Raw genomic sequence first — 25,574 nt, forward strand, 5'->3', positions numbered from 1 at the left:
AAACCGCTCAGGGATTTCATCATGAGGCCAAAGGTGATTTTAAAACAGTTAAAGAGTTTAATTGCTGTGAAAGGAGAAAACTGAGGATGGATCAACAACATTGTATTTACTCTACAATGCTAACCTAATTGACAGAGTGAAAATAAGGAATACAAATATTCCAAAACATGCATCCTGTTCGCAATAAAGCACTAAAGTAAAACTGCAACTAATGTGGCCAAAAATGAACTTAATGTCTTGAATACAAAGCATAATGCTTGGGGAAAATCCAACACAATACATCATTGAGTACCACTGATCTGTAACGCCCTGGCCATAGAGAGGGTTTTTTTGTTCTTTATTTTGGTTAGGCCAGGGTGTTACATTGGGTGGGCGTTCTATGTTCCTTTTTCTATGTTTAGGTATTTCTTTGTTTTGGGCCGTGTGTGTGGCTCCCAATCAGGCACAGCTGAAGCTCGTTGCTGCTGATTGGGAGTCACACATAAGGAGCATGTTTTTCCTTTGGGTTTTGTGGGTAATTGTTTCTGTTTAGAGTATTTTCCTAACAGGACTGTTTGCTGTCGTTTTTGTTCATTTTGTAGTGTTCTCTTGCTTTTTTGAATTAAAATTCTATTGATGAACACATCCTCTGCTGCACCTTGGTTCCCTCTTACAGACAGCCGTTACATGATCACATTTTCTAGCATGATGGTGACTGCATCATGTTATTGGTATGCTGGTCATCGGCAAGGACTAGGGAGTTTTTTGTTGTTGATAAAAATACACAGAATAGAGCTTAACACAGGCAAAATCCTAGAGGAAAACCTGGTTCAGTAGGCTTTTGAACAGACACTGGGAGACAATTTTACTTTTCAATAGGGCAATAACCTAAAACAAAAGGCCAAATATACACTGGAGTTGCTTACCAAGATGACATTGAATGTTCCTCAGTGGCATAGTTACAGTTTTGACTTAAATTGGCTTGAAAATCTATGGCAAGACTTGAAAATGGCTGTCTAGCAGTGATCAACAACTAACTTGACAGAACTTGAAGCATTTTTTAAATAATAATGTGCAAATATTGTACAATCCAGGTATGCGAAGCTATTAGAGACTTACCCAGAAAGAATGACAGCTGTAATCGTGCCTAAAGGGGATTCTAGCATGTATTGACTCAGGGGTGTGAATACTTATTTTTTAATACATTTGCTAACATTTCTAAAAACATGTTTTCTCTTTGTCATTATGGGGTATTGTGTGTAGATGGGTGAGCCAAAAAATCTATTCAACCCATTTTGAATTCCGTCTGTAACACAACAAAATATTGAATAAGTCAAGGGGTCTGAATACTTTCTGAAGTTACTGTATATATGAATAGATGATAGTGTACACTATGTACAAAGTTCCATCTTATATTATATCAGTAGGATATATACATATTCTTGTTCAGAATCAATGATACCTTTAAACCCATTCTTAAAATAGTTAAGGCATGGGTAATACAGATGTAAGATCTTCATTTGATCACTCTTTTGTTGCTGAGAATTTTCCTGCTCAGCAAGAAATGCAACCTTGCTGTGCATTCAAGTTTTAAAAAGGCTTCTAAATTTTATAATTTCCACTTTAAAATGTCAGACTTGATTTACCCCCAAATTATTTTATCAAACCCTACAAAAAATGTCCATTAATTATAATCCACATAATAATTCACATTTCCTGTTGATGCAGGATTATTTTCATGTTGTAGCAAACTGGCTTCAATTAAGGTCCTACATCTGTATTTAGCAGGATATGTATTTGTGTATCTATATGGGTGCCAATGTTTTTCTGTTTTTTTAGAAGCTGCCTTCCAATGCTTGAGTGGGTGGAATTCTGATCCTGTGCTGGCCAAACAGACACTCATATAGGCTACTGTAAAGAAGTTACGTACATAAGCATCTTAGTGTTTACACTCAGTGATATACAGCAGGGTTTCCTAAACTCGGTCCTGCACCTGGTGCACCTGCACCTGGTGCAGCTAGTGTGTGCTATTCTTCAAGGGCTCTACCAGGCAATGGTCAATGGTTTCGCTGCCCTCCAGCTGTAACTGGCGTCCCTTCCTTGGCTCCACCCAGGAGTTGTGTGTGACGGTCTCTCCTGGCGAGGGGTCCACCTGCAGTAGTGACACCACCCTCTTCTTCACCTTGGCTCTGAGGGCAAGCCGCACCTTCTGCCTGGTGAAGGCATAGAGCAGTGGGTGGGAGATGGTGGTGCCATAGGCCAGGGCCAGAAACCAGAGGCGCAGGCTGACCAGGGTGTCACTGGGGCCCAGGCCCAGGATCAGCACATTGGCCACGGACAGTGGAGCCCAGCAACCTAGGAAAGTGGAGACGATGAGGAGGGACATCCTGAAGACGCGCCGCTGGCGCTCCCGCCGGTCCCGGTGACGCCTCACGGCCCGCCGCAAGGCAATGATGGCCGACACAGATGCCTGAACAGTGGGACCGGTGACAGGGGCAGCAGGTGCAGGGGCAGCAGCAGCAGCAACAGTGCCTTCTGAGCTAACCAGAGGGGCTGAGGACAGGGCTGGGGGGGAGGTGGCTGTGGGGGATGGGATGAGTGGAGGGTGAGAGAGGTGCTTGGCTGTGTCTGTACACTGCTCTCCTCCCTCTATCACTCCCCGCCCTGCCTTCTGCTTCTGTCTCTTACGGTGCCCCCTGCAGGAAGGTGCCCTGAAGCGCTGGCTCTTTTTAATATGGGAGCCGATGCGAATGTTCAAGGCCCGCAGGATCCGTGAGTATGTGAACAGCATGACTGCCACTGTGATAAAGAAGATGGGCACCTGCAGCAGCAGGTGGTAGTACATGGCCAGGCCTGTGTGGTAGCCCTGTCCACCCACACAAAGCATCGTCCGGTTACGCCACACTAGTGCCAGGGTGGTGTCGGGGGAGGAGGTGGAGCTGTGCTGTCCACTCTCCGCCCCTCCGGTGAGAAACTCCACCTCCAGAAAGGGGATGAAGAAGACGGCCAGAGACGTGGCCCAGACGGCAGCCAGCAGCAGCCCCGCCCTCTGCGGGGTGAGCAACCGGTTGGCGGGTCGGACAGAGATGTCGTAGCGGTCCACGCTGATGACCAGCACGTTGATGGCGGTGGCGAAGGAGGCGAAGGTGACACAGGCCTCGTGGAAGCAGCAGAGCAGGGCCAGGTTGGGCCCTGGGGGCAGAAGCACCACCACCAGGGTCAGAGGCAGACAAAGCACACACAACATCACGTCCAGCACATGCAGGTTGACCGTGACCATGTTGCTGACCGAGTCGACCAGGTTGGACTGAGAGCAGTAGAGCACCAGCACGATCAAGTTGCTGCTGAAGCCTAGGACCAGCTCTAGCATGAGGAAGGCGGTCAGTGACACCTGGAAGCCCAGGGGGTAGGGCATGTACCAGGCTGTGCTGGAGGAGACACTTCCCCCCGAGACCTCCTCCAGGGCCCCCACACCTACCACCGTCCCAGCCCAGTCGCTCGGGGCTGGGGTCGGGGTGTAGCTGTCCGTCTCCATGGTGGGGACTTCTCAAGCGTCAGGGGTAGTAGTAACCGTCACAGCCGTGATGTGTTCCCATTGTGCAAACTGGCTCCATGATGATGGAGAACAGAGCAGTAACAATCCTGTAGAGAAAGGGAGACGGGGGATGAATTGTGTGTCTGACGGGGGTTTTGAAATGGTTAAAGCTATAAGGCAAAGATAAGTAATCAAACACACAGGCAATCAATTGCTCTTAATGGATTCTCAGAAATAACACATTCAACAACTTAGAAATGGGTTCTGATCTTTGGCCAGTAAGCTATGACTCGGATCACCTGCTGGATCGTTCTGCCAATTCGGTGACTTTTGAGGTATGTAATTTAACCTAATTTTAACATTTTGTCATAAAGAGCACATGTTCAACTTCATAAAAAACATGTTTTCCCATCTCAAGAGGTTAAATATAAAAAATATATATACTGGTAAGTGCCTGTTAAGTGCCAAATAAAGTAACAGGGTTTCCGTAACAGGGTTGATGATTTCATCTTAAATCAGCCTTGAATCCCATTGTGACAGGGGTAATGGAAACTTGTTGTGTGCTACAGGGATTGGCAATTGAATGCAAGCTCCACCATTTATTTCCTTCACATTCTAGCCTCTTGTGTATGGGTAACAGGTTTGACAAGTTATGCTCGACCTGCTCAGTTTTCCACCACAAAACAACAGAAAAGGGCCAAAAATAGTAGAACCAGCTCACCTGCTTTAACATTATGATTTGACTATTAGATCTTCAATGTTTATTTTGAAAAAATATTTATTAAGGAATAGTTTCACCATATTAAAACGAGTTCAGTTCACATAACAGGGTTGACCTTAAAATGAGGGACAGACGTAAATGAATCACTAATCACATGAACTAAATAATCATACTCAGAAATTACTTTGTCAAAGCAACAAAATAACTAGGGCTTTACAATGATGGTGAAAACTTGGAGAAATGTTGGGGTTACGTGGGTTAAAATCTTCCCTAGAAGTCACAGAGGGCGCACAGAGGGACATGTCAGTCTTTATTTATATAAAAAAATCTGATTGATTGAATTTGCCATGTGGTCTATATTAAATGGCCCTTCATTGAATATAAGAGGCTTTTAACATGATAGTTTTTGCATATATTTTCTGCGTAAAGTGCTTAGACTTTATTGAGCAGTTTGTCAGAATTGACTGCTCTTTAAATCCATTTTAGGGCATCATAATACATTCAGAGAAACGGCAGTAGGTCATCTAGAAGCGTCTGTATAATCCCCTGGAGGTTAAATCTACATCAGGGCTCTCTGACAGATACGGCCTCTTTCATCTCCTCAAAGAGATTGACTAAATGTCAGCATTAGTCAAGGTGGCTTTGGTATACAATTCACAGAGCTACTGTAAGAGAGTATTTACTGTGTTACATCAGGACACGCAGCAAAACAGACAAACATGCATGAACTACACATATTTTATAATAAGATATCATTTGGTATTTATGGTGTACAATAATTTCCTGACACTCCCACTTGAAACTGATGAATGCATGTTTGTGTGTAAGAGATGGGAGGAAGTATTAAATATACTAATGCAACTGCAGTAAGTAATTGCAAGCTCTTTTTACATCGCTGTACAATAAAGATGTAACCAATGCACAAATCCACTGCACAGTCTCTCACATACGCTGTGTACAATGCACCCGCAGAAACACAATCAGCCAAACAAAGTACTGTGCTAAGCCATGTGTGTCAGTGGAATGAAGCGTTCAGAGATAAAATGTATAATTTGTTTTCTATACTGAGGTGCTTGTGGGTAATCAGATTAGTGTCTACATGCCAGACTATAACCCCATGCTGTATTGACAGCATACCAGTGGTGATGTCCATGACACAATTCCCAAACATTGATTAGGGGCCAGCTGCTGAAGGCAATCAATTGATCAATCGAAATCCCAATCTTTGCTCTAAATCAGGAAATCAGACCAATCAGGAAATTGCGCCAGAGCCCAACCCCCTCTGCACTACTCTAGAAATAACACATTTGGTTGAACGATGGACCCAATCTCTCATGTTGTCGTTGCCATAGCAACTGAGCTGCGAGGGTCTAAATTAATTAGGGAACACAGATGCTGTAGTACTACGGAGCTACTGTGTGACACCATGTTGGTGACGATAGGCCAGTTACAGCCTAATTGTTGGTGTTCTAGAAAAAGGCAATACTTGTAGAGTTTTTCCAGCACTGGAAGGCGCGTGAGAACATCAAGTAAGACATGATGAGATAAATGCCAAGGCAGATACATTTGCCAGTATACTCTAAAAGAGAAAACAATGAACCTATAGTAAAAAGAGATAAGGAGAGGTCAGGTAGAAAGGGATGAGGGGAAAGAGGGGAAAATGAGGTGAGAATTAGAGGGGTAGGACTAGGGAGGGAGGGATGTGTATGGAGCACTGCAGTCCTACGCTCACTTATTATAGAGATTTCCAGCTGGCTGGGTTTGTGGGCAGACTGGCTAACCACCACTAGGCTATGAGATGATAGAGAGATAGGAGAGGGACAGAGTCTCTAAACAAACATACAGTAAGACAGGGACTGAGGCTGAACGAATCAGTTGGACGGGCCTTTGATTTCCATAGGCGGGCACCTTTTTTTGTGGGGGGGCGGGGGGAGCTTACTATTTATCCTACCATTTCTACCGATCTGCATGAGTTATGATTACTTTTATATGCACATTTTTGTGGTACAGTTTCATTTCTATAATAAAGTTTTCATTTCTCATAATCAGTGTAACGTGGTTAATTATAAAAAATATATATAAATCTAAAAAACAAAATTCAACTAAGATGAGAGCACCAGCCTCTGCCATATGGACACATTGATAGCCTACACTGTGATCTATTTGTCAGAAGGTGGGTGTAGCTGGTGCATGAAGTCAGGCGCAGGAGAGCAGAATGAGTGAGCAACATACTTTACTCAAAATAAAGGCACAAGGTAACAATACACTTGACCGACAATAAACGGTAATCAATTATGCACAGGTGAAAACAGCACCCGTCAAAAACCAGCCATAACGTACCAAATGAACATAGAAACAATCACGCACAAAAACATGGGGGAAACAGAGGGTTAAATGCATGAACATGTAATTGGGGAACGAAACCAGGTGTGTAGAAAACAAAGACAAAACAAATGGAAAATGAAAGGTGGATCGGCGATGGCTAGAAGACCGGTGACGTCGACCGCCGAACGCCGCCCAAACAAGGAGAGGGACCGACTTCGGCGGAAGTCGTGACACCATTAGTGGCTAAAGAAATTACCGTATGGAATTCAGAGATAGCCTATAGGCCAAATTCAGCAGTAATCTATAACTTCCATCTTCAACTAAGTAAAATACATAGGCCTAAAGCCGACAAATAAAAACAGAAGAAAATATCCTGATGAAAACTCCGCTTGAGTTTCCGGCACCAGTGAGCTTGGGACAGACAGATTTCTTTCATGGCATTTTCACTGGATATATGGGATCATCAGATCATGATATGTTTCTCTTTCACACCGAGGCTTGGTAAATATCGAGGCTGGGAGAGTGTTGGATTTTTTTTTCAAATACTGTGAAGAACTATTATTATTTGCAAAGGATGTAAATAAAAAAAATACTTTGTTGACTTACAGTGTGAGGTGAAGAAAAAATGAATGAGAAGCTCAGCTTATTAGCGGTGGACGTGGTGAGTTAAGACAATCAAAAATCAGACATCCCAAATGGGCACTTTCCTATATATGCATGCAGCAGGCCAGGTATGCCTACTTCTATGCCTCCTAGAGAAAAACCAGACACTCATTACTCACATGGAGCACTCCAAACAAAAGACAATGAAAACATTTACAAAACTCGTCAATTATGGTTATGAAATAAACCAAAACTTGCTTCTCACAAGTGTAGCAGGTTCTGAACTCTGCAAACAACGTTTTTACATTTACTAGACCTACTGGTGACATACGTAATGGGGAATTTATGAAAAATAAATACAATCAATGGGCAAACAATTCACACAATGAATGTGCAAGAATTGACGGGAGACAGCTGAGTGCATTCTGGAGAGCTGAGTGCATGTATTCTGGAGAGAGACAGGCCATATCTTCTCCACACACCCCTCCCCTTCTTCTTGTTGCAACATTTGAAATTATACTCAAGACACATTATCTTCACACATATTTTACAGTGAGGGAAAAAAGTATTTGTTCCCCTGCTGATTTTGTACGTTTGCCCACTGAAAAATAAATGACCAGTCTATAATTTTAATGGTAGGTTTATTTGAACAGTGAGAGACAGAATAACAACAAAAAAATCCAGAAAAACGCATGTCAAAAATGTTATAAATTGATTTGCATTTTAATGAGGGAAATAAGTATTTGACCCCGTCTCAATCAGAAAGATTTCTGGCTCCCAGGTGTCTTTTATACAGGTAACGAGCTGAGATTAGGAGCACACTCTTAAAGGGGGTGCTCCTAATCTCAGTTTGTTACCTGTATAAAAGACACCTGTCCACAGAAGCAATCAATCAATCAGATTCCAAACTCTCCACCATGGCCAAGACCAAAGAGCTGTCCAAGGATGTCAGGGACAAGATTGTAGACCTACACAAGGCTGGAATGGGCTACAAGACCATCGCCAAGCAGCTTGGTGAGAAGGTGACAACAGCTGGTGCAATTAGTCGCAAATGGAAGAAACACAAAAGAACAGTCAATCTCCCTCGGCCTGGGGCTCCATGCAAGATCTCACCTCGTGGAGTTGCAATGATCATGAGAACGGTGAGGAATCAGCCCAGACCTACACGGGAGGATCTTGTCAATGATCTCAAGGCAGCTGGGACCATAGTCACCAAGAAAACAATTGGTAACACACTATGCCGTGAAGGACTGAAATCCTGCAGCGCCAGCAAGGTCCCCCTGCTCAAGAAAGCACATATACATGCCCGTCTGAAGTTTGCCAATGAACATCTGAATGATTCAGAGGACAACTGGGTGAAAGTGTTGTGGTCAGATGAGACCAAAATGGAGCTCTTTGGCATCAACTCAACTCGCCGTGTTTGGAGGAGGAATGCTGCCTATGACCCCAAGAACACCATCCCCACCGTCAAACATGGAGGTGGAAACATTATGCTTTGGGGTTGTTTTTCTGCTAAGGGGACAGGACAACTTCACCGCATCAAAGGGACGATGGACGGGGCCATGTACCGTCAAATCTTGGGTGAGAACCTCCTTCCCTCAGCCAGGGCATTGAAAATGGGTTGTGGATGGATCCAGCATGACAATGACCCAAAACACACGGCCAAGGCAACAAAGGAGTGGCTCAAGAAGAAGCACATTAAGGTCCTGGAGTGGCCATGCCAGTCTCCAGATCTTAATCCCATAGAAAATCTGTGGAGGGAGCTGAAGGTTCGAGTTGCCAAACGTCAGCCTCAACCTTAATGACTTGGAGAAGATCTGCAAAGAGGAGTGGGACAAAATCCCTCCTGAGATGTGTGCAAACCTGGTGGCCAACTACAAGAAACGTCTGACCTCTGTGATTGCCAACAAGGGTTTTGCCACCAAGTACTAAGTCATGTTTTGCAGAGGGATCAAATACTTATTTCCCTCATTAAACTGCAAATCATTCAAAAACATTTTCTCATGCGTTTTTCTGGATTTTTTTGTTGTTATTCTGTCTCTCACTGTTCAAATAAACCTACCATTAAAATGATAGACTGATCATTTCTTTGTCAGTGGGCAAACGTACAAAATCAGCAGGGGATCAAATACTTTTTTCCCTCACTGTAGATGCTTTTCACTGACAGCCTCAACTCAATCAGATCGGCCTATTGCCACACGCGCTGCCCAAATCGAGGGCTTCCCAAATAGGCATACTGTAGGCCTACACACTTGTGAGTTGAAACAATCCACAGCTATTTAAAAAAAAATAAGCTAATGATCCTCTATGGCTAAGTCAAGCTCTCTGTTGAAGTATTTTTAATGATTTTATTTAGACAGGAGTTAATATAGAATTTGGGCAAAACATCAATTTACTTTAGGGGAAGACAGCATCCGAACAGTGCACTATGCACTCACCACATTTTCTTTCCAGTTCGCAAGCGGCTGAAACTAGAGATCTCTATATAATAACGAAATGCTCATGTCTCTGGCCTAACAATGGGAGTCGTTGTCCCAAAGGTGGGAAAGCAGGCTACAAGCTTAGGTCTGGATGATATGCCCATAAAAACGCATTGGGCTTATTCTGGACAGAGTTTGGTAAGAGTGAGCCCTCTCGCTTTGCCTCTTCCTCTCTGCTGGAGAAATCATCTGAGCGAGCCAAACAGCACCCCTCTGTCTTAATATATGTAGCCCATGTATATGATCCTGTCTGTCCAAAAATAGTATGACATGCCATACTATTTATTTCCAGACAGCATCAGATACATGCTCTACACATTCTGAGACAGAGGGGTGCTGTTTCGCTCACTTGGATGCTTTAAGAGAAGGATTGAGGGATGAAGGGAGGCAAGAATAGCAATCATGCTGCGCAGGTAAACAAGATGCCCCAGGGAGAGAAGATGGAGTTGTGTTTTTTCCACTCCAATCTCTCCCATCAGCCTAACCCTGTTCCTGCCTGCTCTAATGCTCCCTCTACTCTGTGTTTTCCTCAAAGGCCTTACACACATATCATCCACCTTACATCCACTTTACTCACGCACATCATCCACCTTACACACACACATCATCTACCTTACACACACCTTATCCACCTTACACACACACACATCATCCACTTTACACACGCACATCATCCATCTTACACACACATCATCTACCTTACACGCAGGTAGTCTAGTGGTTAGAGCGTTGGGCCAATAACCAAATCCCCGAGCTGACAAGGTAAAGATCTGTCATTCTCCCCCTGAGCAAGGCAGTAAACCCACTGTTCCCAGGGCACTGAAGACGTGAACGCCTCTCTGATTCAGAGGGGTTGGGTTAAATGCGGAAGACACATTTCAGTTGAAGGCGTTCAGTTGTACAACTGACTAGGTATCCCCCTTTTCCTTTCCTTTCCACACATCCTCTACCTTACACGGACATCATTCACCTTACACACACAGGTCATCCACCCTGTGTTGAGAGCTGCGTGATAACAGGTAGGACACTTATTGTCTCTCTTGATAGGGGGAGACAACTTCATTCATACCTAAAGTGTAGGGAACTGCAGTCTCTGTGATGATGATAGTGGATCGATGTAGAGTGGAATCCTGAGTCTCTAATACCTTGTTGTTTATGTCCAGCATTCCTCATCCTCTGGCCCTCCCCTACACACACACACACACACACACACACACACACACACACACACACACACACACACACACACACACACACACACACACACACACACACACACGGTATTGTACAGCTAACCTTGTGGGGACACACAATTCAGTCCAATTCAAAATCCTATTTACCCTAACCCGTACTCTTACCTTAACCCTCAACCTAACTTTAACACTAACCCTAAACCTAACCCTAGCTCCTAACCCTAAAACTAACCCATTTCCTAACCCAAACCCTTAATGTAATTCTAAACCTAACACTAATAGCATTTGACCTAGTGGGGTCTAACAAAATGTCCCAAGTTGGTCAAATGTTTGTTTGTTTACTATTCTTGTGGGGATTTCTGGTCCCCACAAGAATAGTAAACACATCCACACACACACAAAGTCACATGCATACATGTACAGTTGAAGTCAGAAGTGTACATACACTTAGGTTGGAGTCATTAAAACATTTTTCAACCACTCCACAAATTTCTTGTTAACAAACTATAGTTTTGGCAAGTCAGTTAGGACATCTACTTTGTGCATGACACAAGTAATTTTTCCAACAATTGTTAACAGACAGATTATTTCACTTATAACTCACTGTATCACAATTCCAGTGGGTCAGAAGTTTACATACACTAAGTAGACTGTGCCTTTAAACAACTTGGAAAATTCCAGAAAATGATGTCATGGCATTAGAAGCTTCTGATAGGCTAATTGACCTCATTTGAGTCAATTGGAGGTGTACCTGTGGATGTATTTCAAGGACTACCTTCAAACTTAGTGCCTCTTTGCTTGACATCATGGGAAAATCAAAGGAAATCAGTCAAGACCTCAGAAAAATGCCTGAAGGTACCACGTTCATCTTTACAAACAATAGTACGCAAGTATAAACACCATGGGACCACGCAGCCGTCATACCGCTCAGGAAGGAGACGCATTCTGTCTCCTAGAGATGAACGTACTTTGGTGCGAAAAGTGCAAATCAATCCCAGAACAAAAACAAAGGACCTTGTGAAGATGCTGGAGAAGACGGGTACAAAATTATCTATATCCACAGTAAAATGAGTCCTATATCGACATAACCTGAAAGGCCACTCAGCAAGGAAGAAGCCACTGCTCCAAAACTGCCATAAAAAAGCCAGACTACAGTTTGCAACTGCACATGGGGACAAAGATAGTACTTTTTCGAGAAATGTCCTCTGGTCTGATGAAACAAAAATAGAAATGTTTGCCCATAATGACCATCGTTATGTTTGGAGGAAAAAGGGGGAGGCTTGCAAGCCAAAGAACACCATCCCAACCGTGAAGCACGGGGGTGGCAGCATCATGTTGTGGGGGTGCTTTGCTGCAGGAGGGACTGGTGCACTTCACAAAATAGATGGCATCATGAGGTAGGAAAATTATGTAGATATATTGAAGCAACATCTCAAGACATCAGTCAGGAAGTTAAAGCTTGGTCGCAAATGGGTCTTCCAAATGGACAATGACCCCAAGTATACTTCCAAAGTTGTGCCAAATGGCTTAAGGACAACAAAGTCAAGCTATTGGAGTGGCCATCACAAAGCCTTGACCTCAATCCCATTGAAAATGTGTGGGCAGAACTGAAAAAGCATGTGCGAGCAAGGAGGCCTACAAACCTGACTCAGTTACACCAGCTCTGTCAGGAGGAATGGGCCAAAATTCACCCAACTTATTGTGGGAAGCTTGTGGAAGGCTACTAGAAACGTTTTACCCAAGTTAAACAATTTAAAGGCAATGCTACCAAATACTAATTGACTGTATGTAAACTTCAGACCCTCTGGGAATGTGATGAAAGAGATAAAAGCTGAAATAAATCATTCTCTCTACTATTATTCTGACATTTCACATTCTTAAAATAAAGTGGTGATCCGAACTGACCTAAGACAGGGAATGTTTACTAGGATTAAATGTAGGAATTGTGAAAAACTGAGTTTAAATGTATTTGGCTAAGGTGTATGTAAACTTCCGACTTCAACTGTACATGCACTAGTGCACACGTGCGTGTACACACACCCACGCACACATACAAACACACACACTATCAAAAGGCTCTTCTTCCTCTGCATCTCCTCTCTCTCTCGCTCTTGCTCTCTCTCTCTCTCTCTCTCTCTCTCGCTCTGTCTCTCTGTCTATGTCTATGTCTAACCTGCTCAAGTTTTCACAATCGTTCTATTTCAGGTCCATATTTCTGTAAAACCCAACCATGAATCATTCAGGTGATAGGGCAACACAGTGAACACCTGTCTCTGCCTCTCAAGGTCCAACCTTCCATCTGACCAACATGCTGTTTGGCCAGTTTTCCCGCAAAATAAAAAAGCTTCACAATGTTTACCTAAACTAGAGGAATCTTATAAAGATAAAGCACATTTAAAAAATATATTATGTAAATTAAATTTTACTCCCTGAATAGCCCTTACATAAGGTCCGCATAAGGCCTCTAAATACAACGACTTTTAATAGATTGTTTGGACCTAGCTATATTAAATGTTACTTTTACAGAAGGCCTTATCTTCTACATCTCTGTCACACCACCAGTACACCATCTTCATCTTTTCCTGCTTTCATCCGCTTGCCTCTCCTTGTACTCCTTGTATTTTTTTCCTATTTTATACAACCACACTTTCAACCAGAATAGTTGTGTCTCTAACTGCTCCTTAGCGCCATTTTGAAACTAGCAAAAATATTTATGACCTGGAAAGAAATGGTAATTGAATTTCTGCATAAAAAGAAAGGATCGGTCTGTAACACAGAATGAGTGGCTGTTAAAATTCCAGACAGCTGGTCAATAAGCCAATCACAGTTGAACAGGCCCGTAGCCCTCGATTGGCTCTGTTTTGTTATGCTATTGGTGAAGGTCAGAGCACTGGAATAGACAGATAATTCACATTTTAAGTCTTGGAGTTAATGAGTTGAAAATATGGCTCTCTAAGTGTGTTACGGAGTTGGTCACATGACTAATTAGGGGACCGTTGCCAGTACCTCACGATATTCCATATTCATCCATTTCCTTCTGTTTGCAGGAAGGAAATATTTTATACCAAAAGGAAGCACTGGTAGTGACCAAGAAAGCTGAAACAAGTGCAAGGGACTATACATGTATGTGTACAAAACATTAGAAACACCTGCTCTTTCCCATGACATAGACTGACCAGGTGAATTCAGGTGAAAGCTATGATCCCTAACTGATGTCACTTGTTAAATCCACTTCAGTCAGTGTAGATGAAGGGGAGGAGACAGATTAAAGAAGGCTTTTCAAGCCTTGAGGCAATTTAGACATGGATTGTGTATGTGTGCCATTCAGAGTGTAAATGGGCAAGACAAAAGATTTAAGTGCCTTTGAACGGGGTATGGTAGTAGGTGCCAGGCGCACCGGTTTCAGTATGTCAAGAACTGCAACGCTGCTGGGTTTTCACGCTCAACAGTTTACCCTGTGTATCAAGAATGGTCCACCACCCAAAGGACATCAAGTCAACTTGAAACAACTGTGGGAAACATTGGAGTCAATATGGGCCAGCATCCCTGTGGAACGCTTCTGACACCTTGTAGAGTCCATGCTGCAACGAATTGAGGCTGGGGGGGTGAAGCTCAATATTAGGAAGGTGTTCCTAATGTGTTGTACACTCAGTGTATGCCACTTTATATAACACACTGTATAAATTAATTGTCCATGTATTCATTTAGGAAACAAATGTGTGTGTGTGTTGGAATCCTCAGTAGGCGGAAATAGCGCCACGGCCGCCCCACCTCCATTGTTATGGTTTTTGTTGCTGAGCTGAGGAGACGTTGCACAGCATGGTAACAGAAAATATCAGTACATATTGTGCTCTTCTATTGTGCGTGTAATGATGTCAGAGGGAAAAAAACAGTAACTTCTTTGTTGTTGTAATATTGCAAAAGGACGTGCCGATCATTCAGAGTTAGAGACAGCAGGTGCGGTAGAGAGAGAGAGTCCAAAACAGTAGGTCCAGAACAAGGTAGCACGTCCAGTGAACAGGTCAGGATTCCATAGCCACATGCAGAACAGTTGAAACTGGAGCAGCAGCATGACCTGGTGGACTGGGGACAGCAAGGAGTCATCAGGCCAAGAGAGAGAATTAGAGAGAGAACTTAAATTCACACAGGACACCGGATAAGACAGGAGAAATACTCCAGATATAACTGGCCCTAGCCCCCCGACACAAACTATTGCAGCATAAATACTGAAGGCTGAGACAGGAGGGGTCGGGAGACAATGTTGCCCTGTCTGACGATACTCCCGGACAGGGCCAAACAGGCAGGATATAACCCCACCCACTTTGCCAAAGCACAGCCCTCACACCACGAGAGGGATATCTTCAACCACCAATCTATTACCCTGAGACAAGGCCGAGTGTAGCCCACGAAGATCTCCCCCACTGCACGAACCCGAGGGTGGAGCCAACCCCGACAGGAAGATCATGTCAGTGACTCAACCCACTCAAGTGACTCAACCCTCCTAGGGACGGCATGGAAGAGCACCAGTAAGCCAGTGACTCAGCCCCTGTAATAGAGTTAGAGGCAGAGAATCCCAGTGGAGAGAGGGGAACCGGCCAGGCAAAGACAGCAAGGGCGGTTCATCACTCCAGTGCATTTCCGTTCACCTTTGCACCCCTGGGCCAGACTACACTCAAACATAGGACCTACTGAAGAGATGAGTCTTCAATAAAGACTTAAAGGTCGAGACCAAGCGTGCATCTCTCACATGGATAGGCAGACCATTCCATGAAAATGGAGCTCTATAGGAGAAAGTACCTGCCTCCAGCTGTTTGCTTAGAAATTCTATGGGACAGTAAGGAGGCCTGCGTCTTGTGACCGTAGCATACGTGTAGGTATGTATGGCAGGACCAAATCGGAAAGATGGGTAGGAGCAAGCCCATGTAATGCTTTGTAGGTTAGCAGTAAAACCTTGAAATCTGCCCTAGCCTTAACAGGAAGCCAGTGTAGAGAGGCTAGCACTGGAATAATATGATCACATTTTTTGGTTCTAGTCAAGATTCTAGCAGCCGTGTTTAGCACTAACTGAAGTGTTTTTAGTGCTTGTATCTGGGTAGCCGGAAAGTAGAGCATTGCAGTAGCCTAATCTAGAAGTGACAAAAGCATGGATTAATTTTTCTGCATCATTTTTGGACAGAAAGTTTCTGATGTTTGCAATGTTATGAAGATGGAAAAAAGCTGTCCTTGAAATATTCTTGATATGTTCTTCAAAAGAGAGATCAGGGTCCAGAGTAACGTTGAGGTCCTTCACAGTTTTATTTGAGATGACTGCACAACCATCAAGATTAATGGTCAGATCCAACAGAAGATCTCTTTGTTTCTTGGGACCTAGAACAAGCATCTCTGTTTGTCTGAGCTTAAAAGTAAAAAAATGATGCCTTATGTCTGAAACACAGGCTTTCAGGGTGGGTAATTTTTGGGCTTCACCATGTTTCATCGAAATGTACAGCTATGTATCGTCCGCATAGCAGTGAAAGTTAACATTATGTTTCTGGATGACATCACCAAGAGGTAAAATATATAGTGAAAACAATAGTGGTCCTAAAACGGAACCATGAGGAATGCTGAAATTTACAGTTGATTTGTCAGAAGACAACCATCCACAGAGACAAACTGATATCTTTCTGACAGATAAGATCTAAACCAGGCCAGAAATTGTTCGTGTAGACCAATTTGGTTTTCCAATCTCTCCAAAAGAATGTGGTGATCGATGGTATCAAAAGCAGCACTAAGATTTAGGTGCACGAGGACAGATGCAGAGCCTTGGTCTGATGTTAAGTTTAGGCTCTCATTCTGAAAAATAAAAATCCAGTGTCCACAACTGGGATCGACCACGCAACCTTCTGTCTCTGGATCAATCCCAGTTGTGGACATTGGTTTCTTATTTTTGTTTTTAACCCTATCCCAGACCTTAACCCTTATCTTAACCATTTGGAATGAATGTCTAAACTTAATGTTTAACCCTATCCCAAACCTTAACTCCAATGAGTACCGGTTTTGAAGGCATTTCCCAACGTCCTCAGGACATGGCTAGACGTCCAATTTCAAAGTCAATCTTGAATGGCCTGGCTGCACTTTCCATTCCCTGTCAATAGGTTCACTTCCACCTCTCTTTCTTTCTTCTCTCCCAGTATCATTGATGTATCTGCACATCACACATTCACTCCTGGATATAGACCTATTGAATGCAGAGAGAGTGATGGTTTCCTAGTCAGACCTCTGAAGACTGCAGTGAGGTATTCCCAGAGGAGTGTGGGAGAAACACACAGCCTCTGTGCCGGTATATGTTCCCACAATAAAGCCTGGTTGAAAATAGCTCATACTCATAAAGTCAATCAATACTATTTAGCCTACTTACAGACTTACCACCAAAAACCCAAGAAAGCAAAATGAGTCCCATTTCTCTTACTACAGTTTACATTATTATCTACAAATAACGAATCAATATTCAAAAGTAATTTGATGCAAAAGAAACATTGACCTATTTGGTAGATAAAATAACACACTAGGACTCTACCACAAGGAAAATAGAGCTATGACATAATAATAAACACAAAGATGTAGGCTTTTTTGATTACATGTTCAACAATCTATTACTATTGATGTTATTACAATATTATATGGAAGATAAGGTAGAAGGTGTTATTGGACTACAAGAAAGTAGCCAAATAATGTAGACATATACTATAGTGGGCCACATTAATTTTAACATGTATTAATTCATGCAGTGGGTTTACATTTAAGATGTTATTTGAAGTTGCTCAGGTAAAATAGTGGAACAGGACTTACCTGTTTGTAGCTCTTGGTCTTCTATTTGTTGTATTTCATATCATGTTTAATGGCTATGTAATGTGATTATATTAATGCTGTTGTAGTCTACATCCCTGTCACTCTCATGTAAAATCTGCGTTGTTGCCTCTGTGTTGGAGATGATTGTCCTGCAACAGTATTATGTACCGTGAAGAATCCCGTCAACATGTTGTGAGTGTCTTCGGAGACCACATGCTGCTCAGCAGAGAGTACGGTACCACTAGTCACATCAGACGTAGAGCTGCTTTCCCTCCATCCGATAACGGGCTTGCACATACTGCACAGTGCAGTGTAGGATTGAGTAATTACTTTATTTCGCGCCCTGAGTGACAGGAGGGAGGTCCTTCATTTTACAACGAAGGTCAACTGTAGCGTGTGGAAAAGCATATGGTAAATCCTGTAAAGGCAGGATTTCATTGAGTAGCCAAGAGGAACAAAAAATACACACCCTGTAACGAATGCAGTCAAGTTGAAATAAAAGAAGGCTACAGTGTCTGGTTTATTTTAGATTAAACTAAAAGGACAGTGCCTTAAAAAAAAAGTCATACCCCTTCACTTCTTCCACATTTTGTTGTGTTACAGCCTGAATTCAAAATTGATGAAATAGTCCCCACCCACCCATACCCCATAATGACAAAGCGAAAACATATTTTTAGAAATTGTTGCACATTTATTGAAAATGAAATACAGAAATGTAATTTACATAAGTATTCACACCCCTTTACTATGACACTCCAAATTGAGCTCAGGTGCATCCAATTTCCTTTGATCATCCTTGAGACGTCACTACAACTTTATTGGAGTCCACGTGTGGTCAATTCAATTGTTTGGACATGATTTAGGGGGAAAAAACTGTCTATATAAGGTCCCACAGTTGACAGTGCACGTCAGAGCAGAAACTATACCATGCAGTCCAAGGAACTGTCTGTCCGTAGATCTCCGAGATATAATTGTAATGAGGCATATATCCGGGGAGGGATATAAAACAATTTCTAGAGTGTTGAAAGTTTACAGTGGTTTCCATCATTCAGAAATGTTTTAAATATGGAACTACCCAGACTCTGCCTAGAGCTGGCCATTCAACCAAACTGAGCAACCGGGCAAGAGTGTCCTTGGTCAGAGAGGTGACCAAGAACCCAATCACCACTGACAGAACTACAGAGTTCCCTTGGCTGAGATGGGAGAACATTCTCTATAGCACTTCACTAATCTGGGCTTTATTGGAGAGTGGCCGGACGGAAGCCATTCCTGAGAAAGAGGCACATGACAGCACGCCTGGAGTTTGCAAAAAGGCACGTGAAAGATGCAGAGCATTAAGCAAAATATTATGTGGTCTGATGAGACAAAAATTGAACTCTTTGGCCTGAATGCAAAGCGCTATGTCTGGAGAAACCAGGCACAGCTCATAACCCGTCTAACACCATCCCTACTGGGAAGCATGGTGTTGGCAACATCATTCTATGGGAACAAGAATATGAAAGTCCTTGAGTAGCCCAGCCAAAGCCCAGACTTGAATCCCATTAAAATCTGTGGAAAGACCTGAAGATTGCTGTTCACAGCTGCTCCCCATCTAACTTAACAGAGCTTGAGAATCTGCAAGGAAGAATGGGAGAAAATCCTAAAATACAGATGTGCAAAGCTGATAGACATACCCAAGATGACTCAAAGCTTTAATCGCCACCAAAGGTGCTTCTACAAAGTATTGACTCAGGGGTGTGAATACTTACACTACCGTTGAAAAGTTTGGGGTCACTTAGAAATGTCCTTGTTTTTGAAATATATATATATTTTTTTTACCATTAACATCAAATTGATCAGAAATACAGTGTAGACATTGTTCATGTTGTAAATGACTATTGTAGCTGGAAACGGCAGATTTTTTAAATGTAATATCTACATAGGTGTACAGAGGCTCATTATCAGCAACCATCATTCTTGTGTTCCAATGGCACGTTGTGTTAGCTAATCCAAGTTTATCATTTTAAAAGGCTAATTGATCATTAGAAAACCCTTTTGCAATTATGTTAGCACAGCTGAAAACTGTTGTCCTGATTAAAGAAGCAATAAAACTGGCCTTGTTTAGACTAGTTGAGTATCTGGAGAATCAGCATTTGTGGGTTCAATTACAGGCTCAAAATGGCCAGAAACAAATAGCTTCCTTCTGAAACTCGTCAGTCTATTCTTGTTCTAAGAAATGAAGGCTTTCCATACGAGAAATTGCCAAGAAACTGAAGATCTCGTACAACGCTGTGTACTAATTGTGGCTCACTTGGTAGAGCATGGTGTTTGCAATGATGTTTGCAACGCCAGGGTTGTGGGTTTGATTCCCATGGGGGGCCAGTATGGGGAAAAAAAATGTATGAAATGAATTGAAATGTATGCATTCACTACTGTAAGTCACTCTGGATAAGAGCGTCTGCTAAATGACTAAAATGTAAAATGTACTACTCCCTTCACAGAACAGCGCAAACTGGCTATAACCAGAATAGAAAGAGGAGTGGGAGGCCCTGGTGTACAACTGAGCAAGAGGACAAGTACATTAGTGTGTCTAGTTTGAGAAACAGATGCCTCAAAAGTCCTCAACTGGCAGCTTCATTAAATAGTACCCGCAAAACACCAGTCTCAACATCAACAGTGAAGAGGCGACTCCGGGATGCTGGCCTTCTAGGCAGAGTTCCTCTGTCCAGTGTCTGTGTTCTTTTGCCCATCTTAATCTTTTTATTGGTCAGTCTGAGATATGGCTTTTTCTTTGGAACTCTGCCTAGAAGGCCAGTATCCCGGAGTCACCTCTTCACTGTTGACGTTGAGACAGGTGTTTAGTGATAAAAAAGCGAGTAGATGCATATGTCTTACTTTGCTAGGCATAAATAAATGATGTTCAAGGGTCATGCAGAAAGAGTGGCTTCTGTGCAAGGCAGAGATCAGCATGTGAGCTATATAAGTGAGAGAGAGCAAGCATGCCCAGAGAAAGAGAGTCAAGAAAAAGAGCCAGAGAGAGAGGAACAGCGAACAGATCTAGAGAGGGAGGGACAACAAACAGATCCAGAGAAAGAAAGTAATCAAGCTGCTGCAGCAACTCCTTCCAGAAATGAGAGCGATTTTGGTGACAAAGACACTGGGCCCAGACAAGTGAAGCTGAATAGCTACCCACACAAAAGTTTTGGGACACAGAAAAGGCCATTTCAGCACTGCTGGTTTGTGAAATACAATTGAGTAGTGTACTCTGTCCACAAAAAATGCAGCTTTTTGCTTTCCATGTAGAGTTTTTGGCAAAAACATTACATTTCATTATTTTGTCATTAATGGCTGTAAAAATTGGAAAAAAGCTTTGTTTATCTTCAGAAAACATGAGATGGCACAAACACACAGAGACAGTGTTGTGGCATGGCAAAGCTACCAGGCAACTAGCAATCATGCGAACATTGCTCAGATTTTAACATCTGCCCATGCTAGTGATACTGCAGAAAGAAGGGAGTATCTGAGGAGAATTGTTGCGGTCACCTCAATGTTAGGAAGACAGGGACTTTCTTTCTGTGCCAATGTTGAATCTAGTGAAATCTGCTCCACTACAGCCCCATTGTTGAGAATGGGGGCATGCTCGGTCCACCTTTTTGTGTAGTCCACAATAATCTCCTTTGTCTTGATCACGTTGAGGAAGAGGTTGCGGTCCTTGCACCACACGGTCAGGTCTCTGACCTCCTCCCTATAGGCTGTCTCATCGTTGTCGGTGATCAGGCCTACCACTGTTGTGTCATCAGCAAACTTAATGATGGCGTTGGTGTCGTGCCTGGCCGTGCAGTCATGAGTGAACAGGGAGTACAGGAGGGGACTGAGCACGCACCCCTGAGGGGCCCCCGTGTTGAGGATCAGAGTGGTGGATGTGTTGCTACCTACCCTTACCATCTGGGGGCGGCCTGTCAAGAAGTCCAGGATTCAGTTGCAGAGGGAGGTGTTTTGTCCCAGGGTCCTTAGCTTAGTGATGAGCTTTGACGTCACTATGGTGTTGAACGCTGAGCTGTAGTCAATTAACAGCATTCTGACATAGGTGTTCCTTTTGTCCAGGTGTGAAAGGGCAGTGTGGAGTGCAATAGAGATTGCATCATCTGTGGATCTGTTGGTGCGGTATGCAAATTGGAGTGGGTCTAGGGTTTCTGGGATGATGGTGTTGATGTGAGCCATGACCAGCCTTTCAACGCATTTCATGGCTACAAACGTGAGTGCTACAGGTCGGTAGTCATTTAGGCAGTTTACCTTAGCATTCTTGGGCACAGGGACTATGGTGGTCTGCTTGAAACATGTTGGTATTACAGACTCAGACAGGGAGAGGTTGAAAATGTCAGTGAAGACACTTGCCAGTTGGTCAGCGCATGCTCAGAGTACACTTCTTGGTAATCTGCCCTGCGGCCTTGTGAATGTTGACCTGTTTAAAGGTCTTACTCACATCGGCTGCGGAGAGCGTGATCACACAATCGTCCGGAACAGCTGATGCTCTCATGCATGTTTCAGTGTTACTTTCCTCGAAGCGAGCATAGAAATTATTTAGCTCGTCCGGTAGGCTCGTGTCACTGGGCAGCTCTCGGCTGTGCTTCCCTTTGTAGTTTGTAATAATTTGCAAGCCCTGCCACATCTGACGAGTGTCTGAGCCGGTGTAGTATGATTCGATCTTAGCCATGTATTGACGCTTTGCCTATTTGATGGTTCGTCAGAGGGCATAGCGGGATTTCTTATAAGCTTCCAGGTTAGTGTCCCGCTCCTTGAAAGCGGCAGCTCTACCCTTTAGCTCAGTGCGAATGTTGCCTGTAATCCATGGCTTCTGGTTGGGGTATGTACATACAATCACTGTGGGGATGACGTCCTTGATGTACTTATTGATAAAGCCAGTGACTGATGTGGTGTATTCCCCAATGCCATCGGAAGAATCCCAGAACATATTCCAGTCTGTGTTAGCAAAACAGTCCAGTAGTTTAGCATCTGCTTCATCTGACCACTTTTTCATAGACCAAGTCACTGGTGCTTCCTGCTTTAATTTGAGATTGTAAGCAGGAATCAGGAGGATAGAATTATGGTCAGATTTGCCAAATGGAGGAAGGGCGAGGGAGAACTTAGTACATGTCCCTGTGTGTGGAGTAAAGGTGGTCTAGAATTGTTTTCCCTTTGGTTGCACATTTAACATGCTGATAGAAATGAGGTAAAACTGATTTAAGTTTCCCTGCATTAAAGTCCCCAGGGGCCTTCTGAGTGGCGCAGTGATCTAGGCACTGCATCGCAGTGTTAGCTGTGCCACTAGAGATTCTGGGTTGGAGTCCAGGCTCTGTCGCAGCCGGGCGCGACCGCGAGACCCATGGGGTGGCGCACAATTGGCCCAGCGTCGTCCGGGTTAGGGTAGGGTTTGGCCGGCAGGGATGTCCTTGTCCCATCACGCAGTGCAAGCTGACGGTCGCCAGTTCCTCCGACACATTGGTGCGGCTGGCTTCCGGGTTAAGTGGGCATTGTGTCAAGAAGCAGTGCGGCTTGGTTGGGTTGTGTTTAAGAGGACGCATGGCTCTCGACCTTCATCTCTCCCGAGACCGTACAGGAGTTGCAGCGATGAGACAAGACTGTAACTATCAATTGGATACCACGAAATTGGGGAGAAAAAGGGGTAAAAGGAGCGCTGCCTCTGGATGAGCGGTTTATTTTTTGCTTATGGCGGTATACAGCTCATTGAGTGTGGTTTTAGTGCCAGCACTGGTCTGTGGTGGTATGTAGACAGCTACAAAAATACAGATGAATACTCTCTAGGTAGATAGTGTATCTCATGATAAGCTGTAGACCACACTACCTCAGGCGAGCAAAACCTTGAGAATTCCTGAGACATCTTGCACTAGCTGTTTACATATATGCATAAGCACCCGCCCTGTCTTACCAGAGGCTGCTGTTCTAGCCTGCCGATAGAGTGTATAACCCGCCAGCTGTATGTTCTTATTGTCGTCGTTCAGCCACAATTTGGTTAATTATAAGAGTTTTTAATGTCCCATTGGTAGATATACGTGCTTTCAATTCGTCCCATTTATTTTCAAGCGATTGAACATATGCTAGCAGGACGGAAGGCAAAGGCAGATTAGCCACTCGTCGCCTGATCCTCACAAGGCACCCTGATCTTTTCCCGCAAAATCTCAGTTTCCTTCTCCATTTAACACGATTTCAGTGGGTCACAATTTATGTTAAAATTCTGATCTGAAATGTGCTGTGTGGTGGTACTGAGGGCCTTGAACTGAAAGGCATCATGAAATCAGCAGATTATCAGGTGCTTTGGAGTCCAATGTTCAACCCAGTGTCCAAAAACTCAGTCTCTATTGAATGTTGTGGGTCTTCCAACAGGACAACAACCCCAAACATTTACGAATTAGAGCAGTTGGCTGCTCAAGAGTGAACCAAATTGACAGTAGAAAGGTGCAGCAAGCTTACTGTTGGCTACAAGAACCGTGGGTCTGCAGTTCTTGGCCAAAGGCTGTGCAACCAAATACTAGCTCTGGGATGCCAATAATTTAGTACATCTTCCTTTTCCCTAAATTAAAATTGTAAACTTAAGTTGACAGAAATAAAATTGCATCTGCAATGTTTAAAGTCCAATAACAAGGTGTGGAGGAGAACAAACATTTTTTTTCTATTTCAACTTATTTTAGAAGAAATAGAGAATTATTTAAGTGCAAAAAGTTGAGAATGACACAAATATTAATTTCCACAAAGTTTGCTGCTTCAGTGTCTTTAGATATTTTTGTCAGATGTTAGTATGGAATACTGAAGTATAATTACAAGCATTTCATAAGTGTCAAAGGCTTTTATTGACAATTACATGAAGTTGATGCAAAGAGTCAATATTTGCAGTGTTGACCCTTCTTTTTCAAGACCTCTGCAATCCGCCCTGGCATGCTGTCAATTAACTTCTGGGCCACATCCTGACTGATGGCAGCCCATTCTTGCATAATCAATGCTTGGAGTTTGTAAGAATTTGTGGGTTTTTGTTTGTCCACCTGCCTCTTGGGGATTGACCACAAGTTCTCAATGGGATTAAGGTCTGGGGAGTTTCCTGGCCATGGACCCAAAATATTGATGTTTTGTTCCCCGAGCCACTTAGTTATCACTTTTGCCTTATGGCAAGGTGCTCCATCATGCTGGAAAAGGCATTGTTTGTCACCAAACTGTTCCTGGATGGTTGGGAGAAGTTGCCCTTGGAGGATGTGTTGGTACCATTCTTTATTCATGGCTGTGTTCTTAGGCAAAATGGTGAGTGAGCCCACTCCCTTGGCTGAGAAGCAACCCCCACACATGAATGGTCTCAGGACGCTTTACTGTTGCCATGACACAGGACTGATGGTAGCGCTCACCTTGTCTTCTCCGGACAAGCTTTTTTCCGGACGCCCCAAACAATCGGAAAGGGGATTCATCAGAGAAAATGACTTTACCCCAGTCCTCAGCAGTCCAATCCCTGTACCTTTTGCAGAATATCAGTCCGTCCCTGATGTTTTTCCAGGAGAGAAGTGGCTTCTTTTCTACCCTTCTTGACACCAGGCCATCCTCCAAAAGTCTTCGCCTCACTGTGCGTACAGATGCACTCACACCTGCCCGCTGCCATTCCTGAGCAAGCTCTGTACTGGTGGTGCCCCGATCCCGCAGCTGAATCAACTTTAGGAGATGGTCCTGGCACTTGCTGGACTTTCTTGGGCACCCTGAAGCCTTCTTCACACCAATTGAACCGCTCTCCTTGAAGTTCTTGACGATCCGATAAATGGTTTATTTAGGTGCAATCTTACTGGCAGCAATATTCTTGCCTGTGAAGCCCTTTTTGTGCAAAGCAATGATGACGGCACGTGTTTCCTTGCAGGTAACCATGGCTGACAGAGGAAGAA

At 43.5% G+C, this 25,574-nt stretch overlaps 1 protein-coding gene across 1 annotated transcript; it reads right to left on the minus strand.

Annotated features, from left to right (window-relative positions):
- Positions 1-1,036: 1,036 nt before the first annotated feature.
- LOC106565949 (G-protein coupled receptor 22-like) lies at positions 1,037-17,947 on the minus strand. Its single transcript, XM_014133640.2, has 2 exons — positions 17,665-17,947; positions 1,037-3,621 (listed from the first exon to the last, which is right to left on the minus strand). Exon 2 carries the CDS (start codon positions 3,512-3,514, stop codon positions 1,997-1,999), a length of 1,518 nt encoding a protein of 505 aa, XP_013989115.1. The 5' UTR covers positions 3,515-3,621; positions 17,665-17,947; the 3' UTR covers positions 1,037-1,996.
- Positions 17,948-25,574: the final 7,627 nt, after the last annotated feature.

Source organism: Salmo salar, chromosome ssa12, assembly GCF_905237065.1.
Source record: "Salmo salar chromosome ssa12, Ssal_v3.1, whole genome shotgun sequence".
In the NCBI taxonomy this organism is placed as follows: Eukaryota; Metazoa; Chordata; class Actinopteri; order Salmoniformes; family Salmonidae; genus Salmo; species Salmo salar.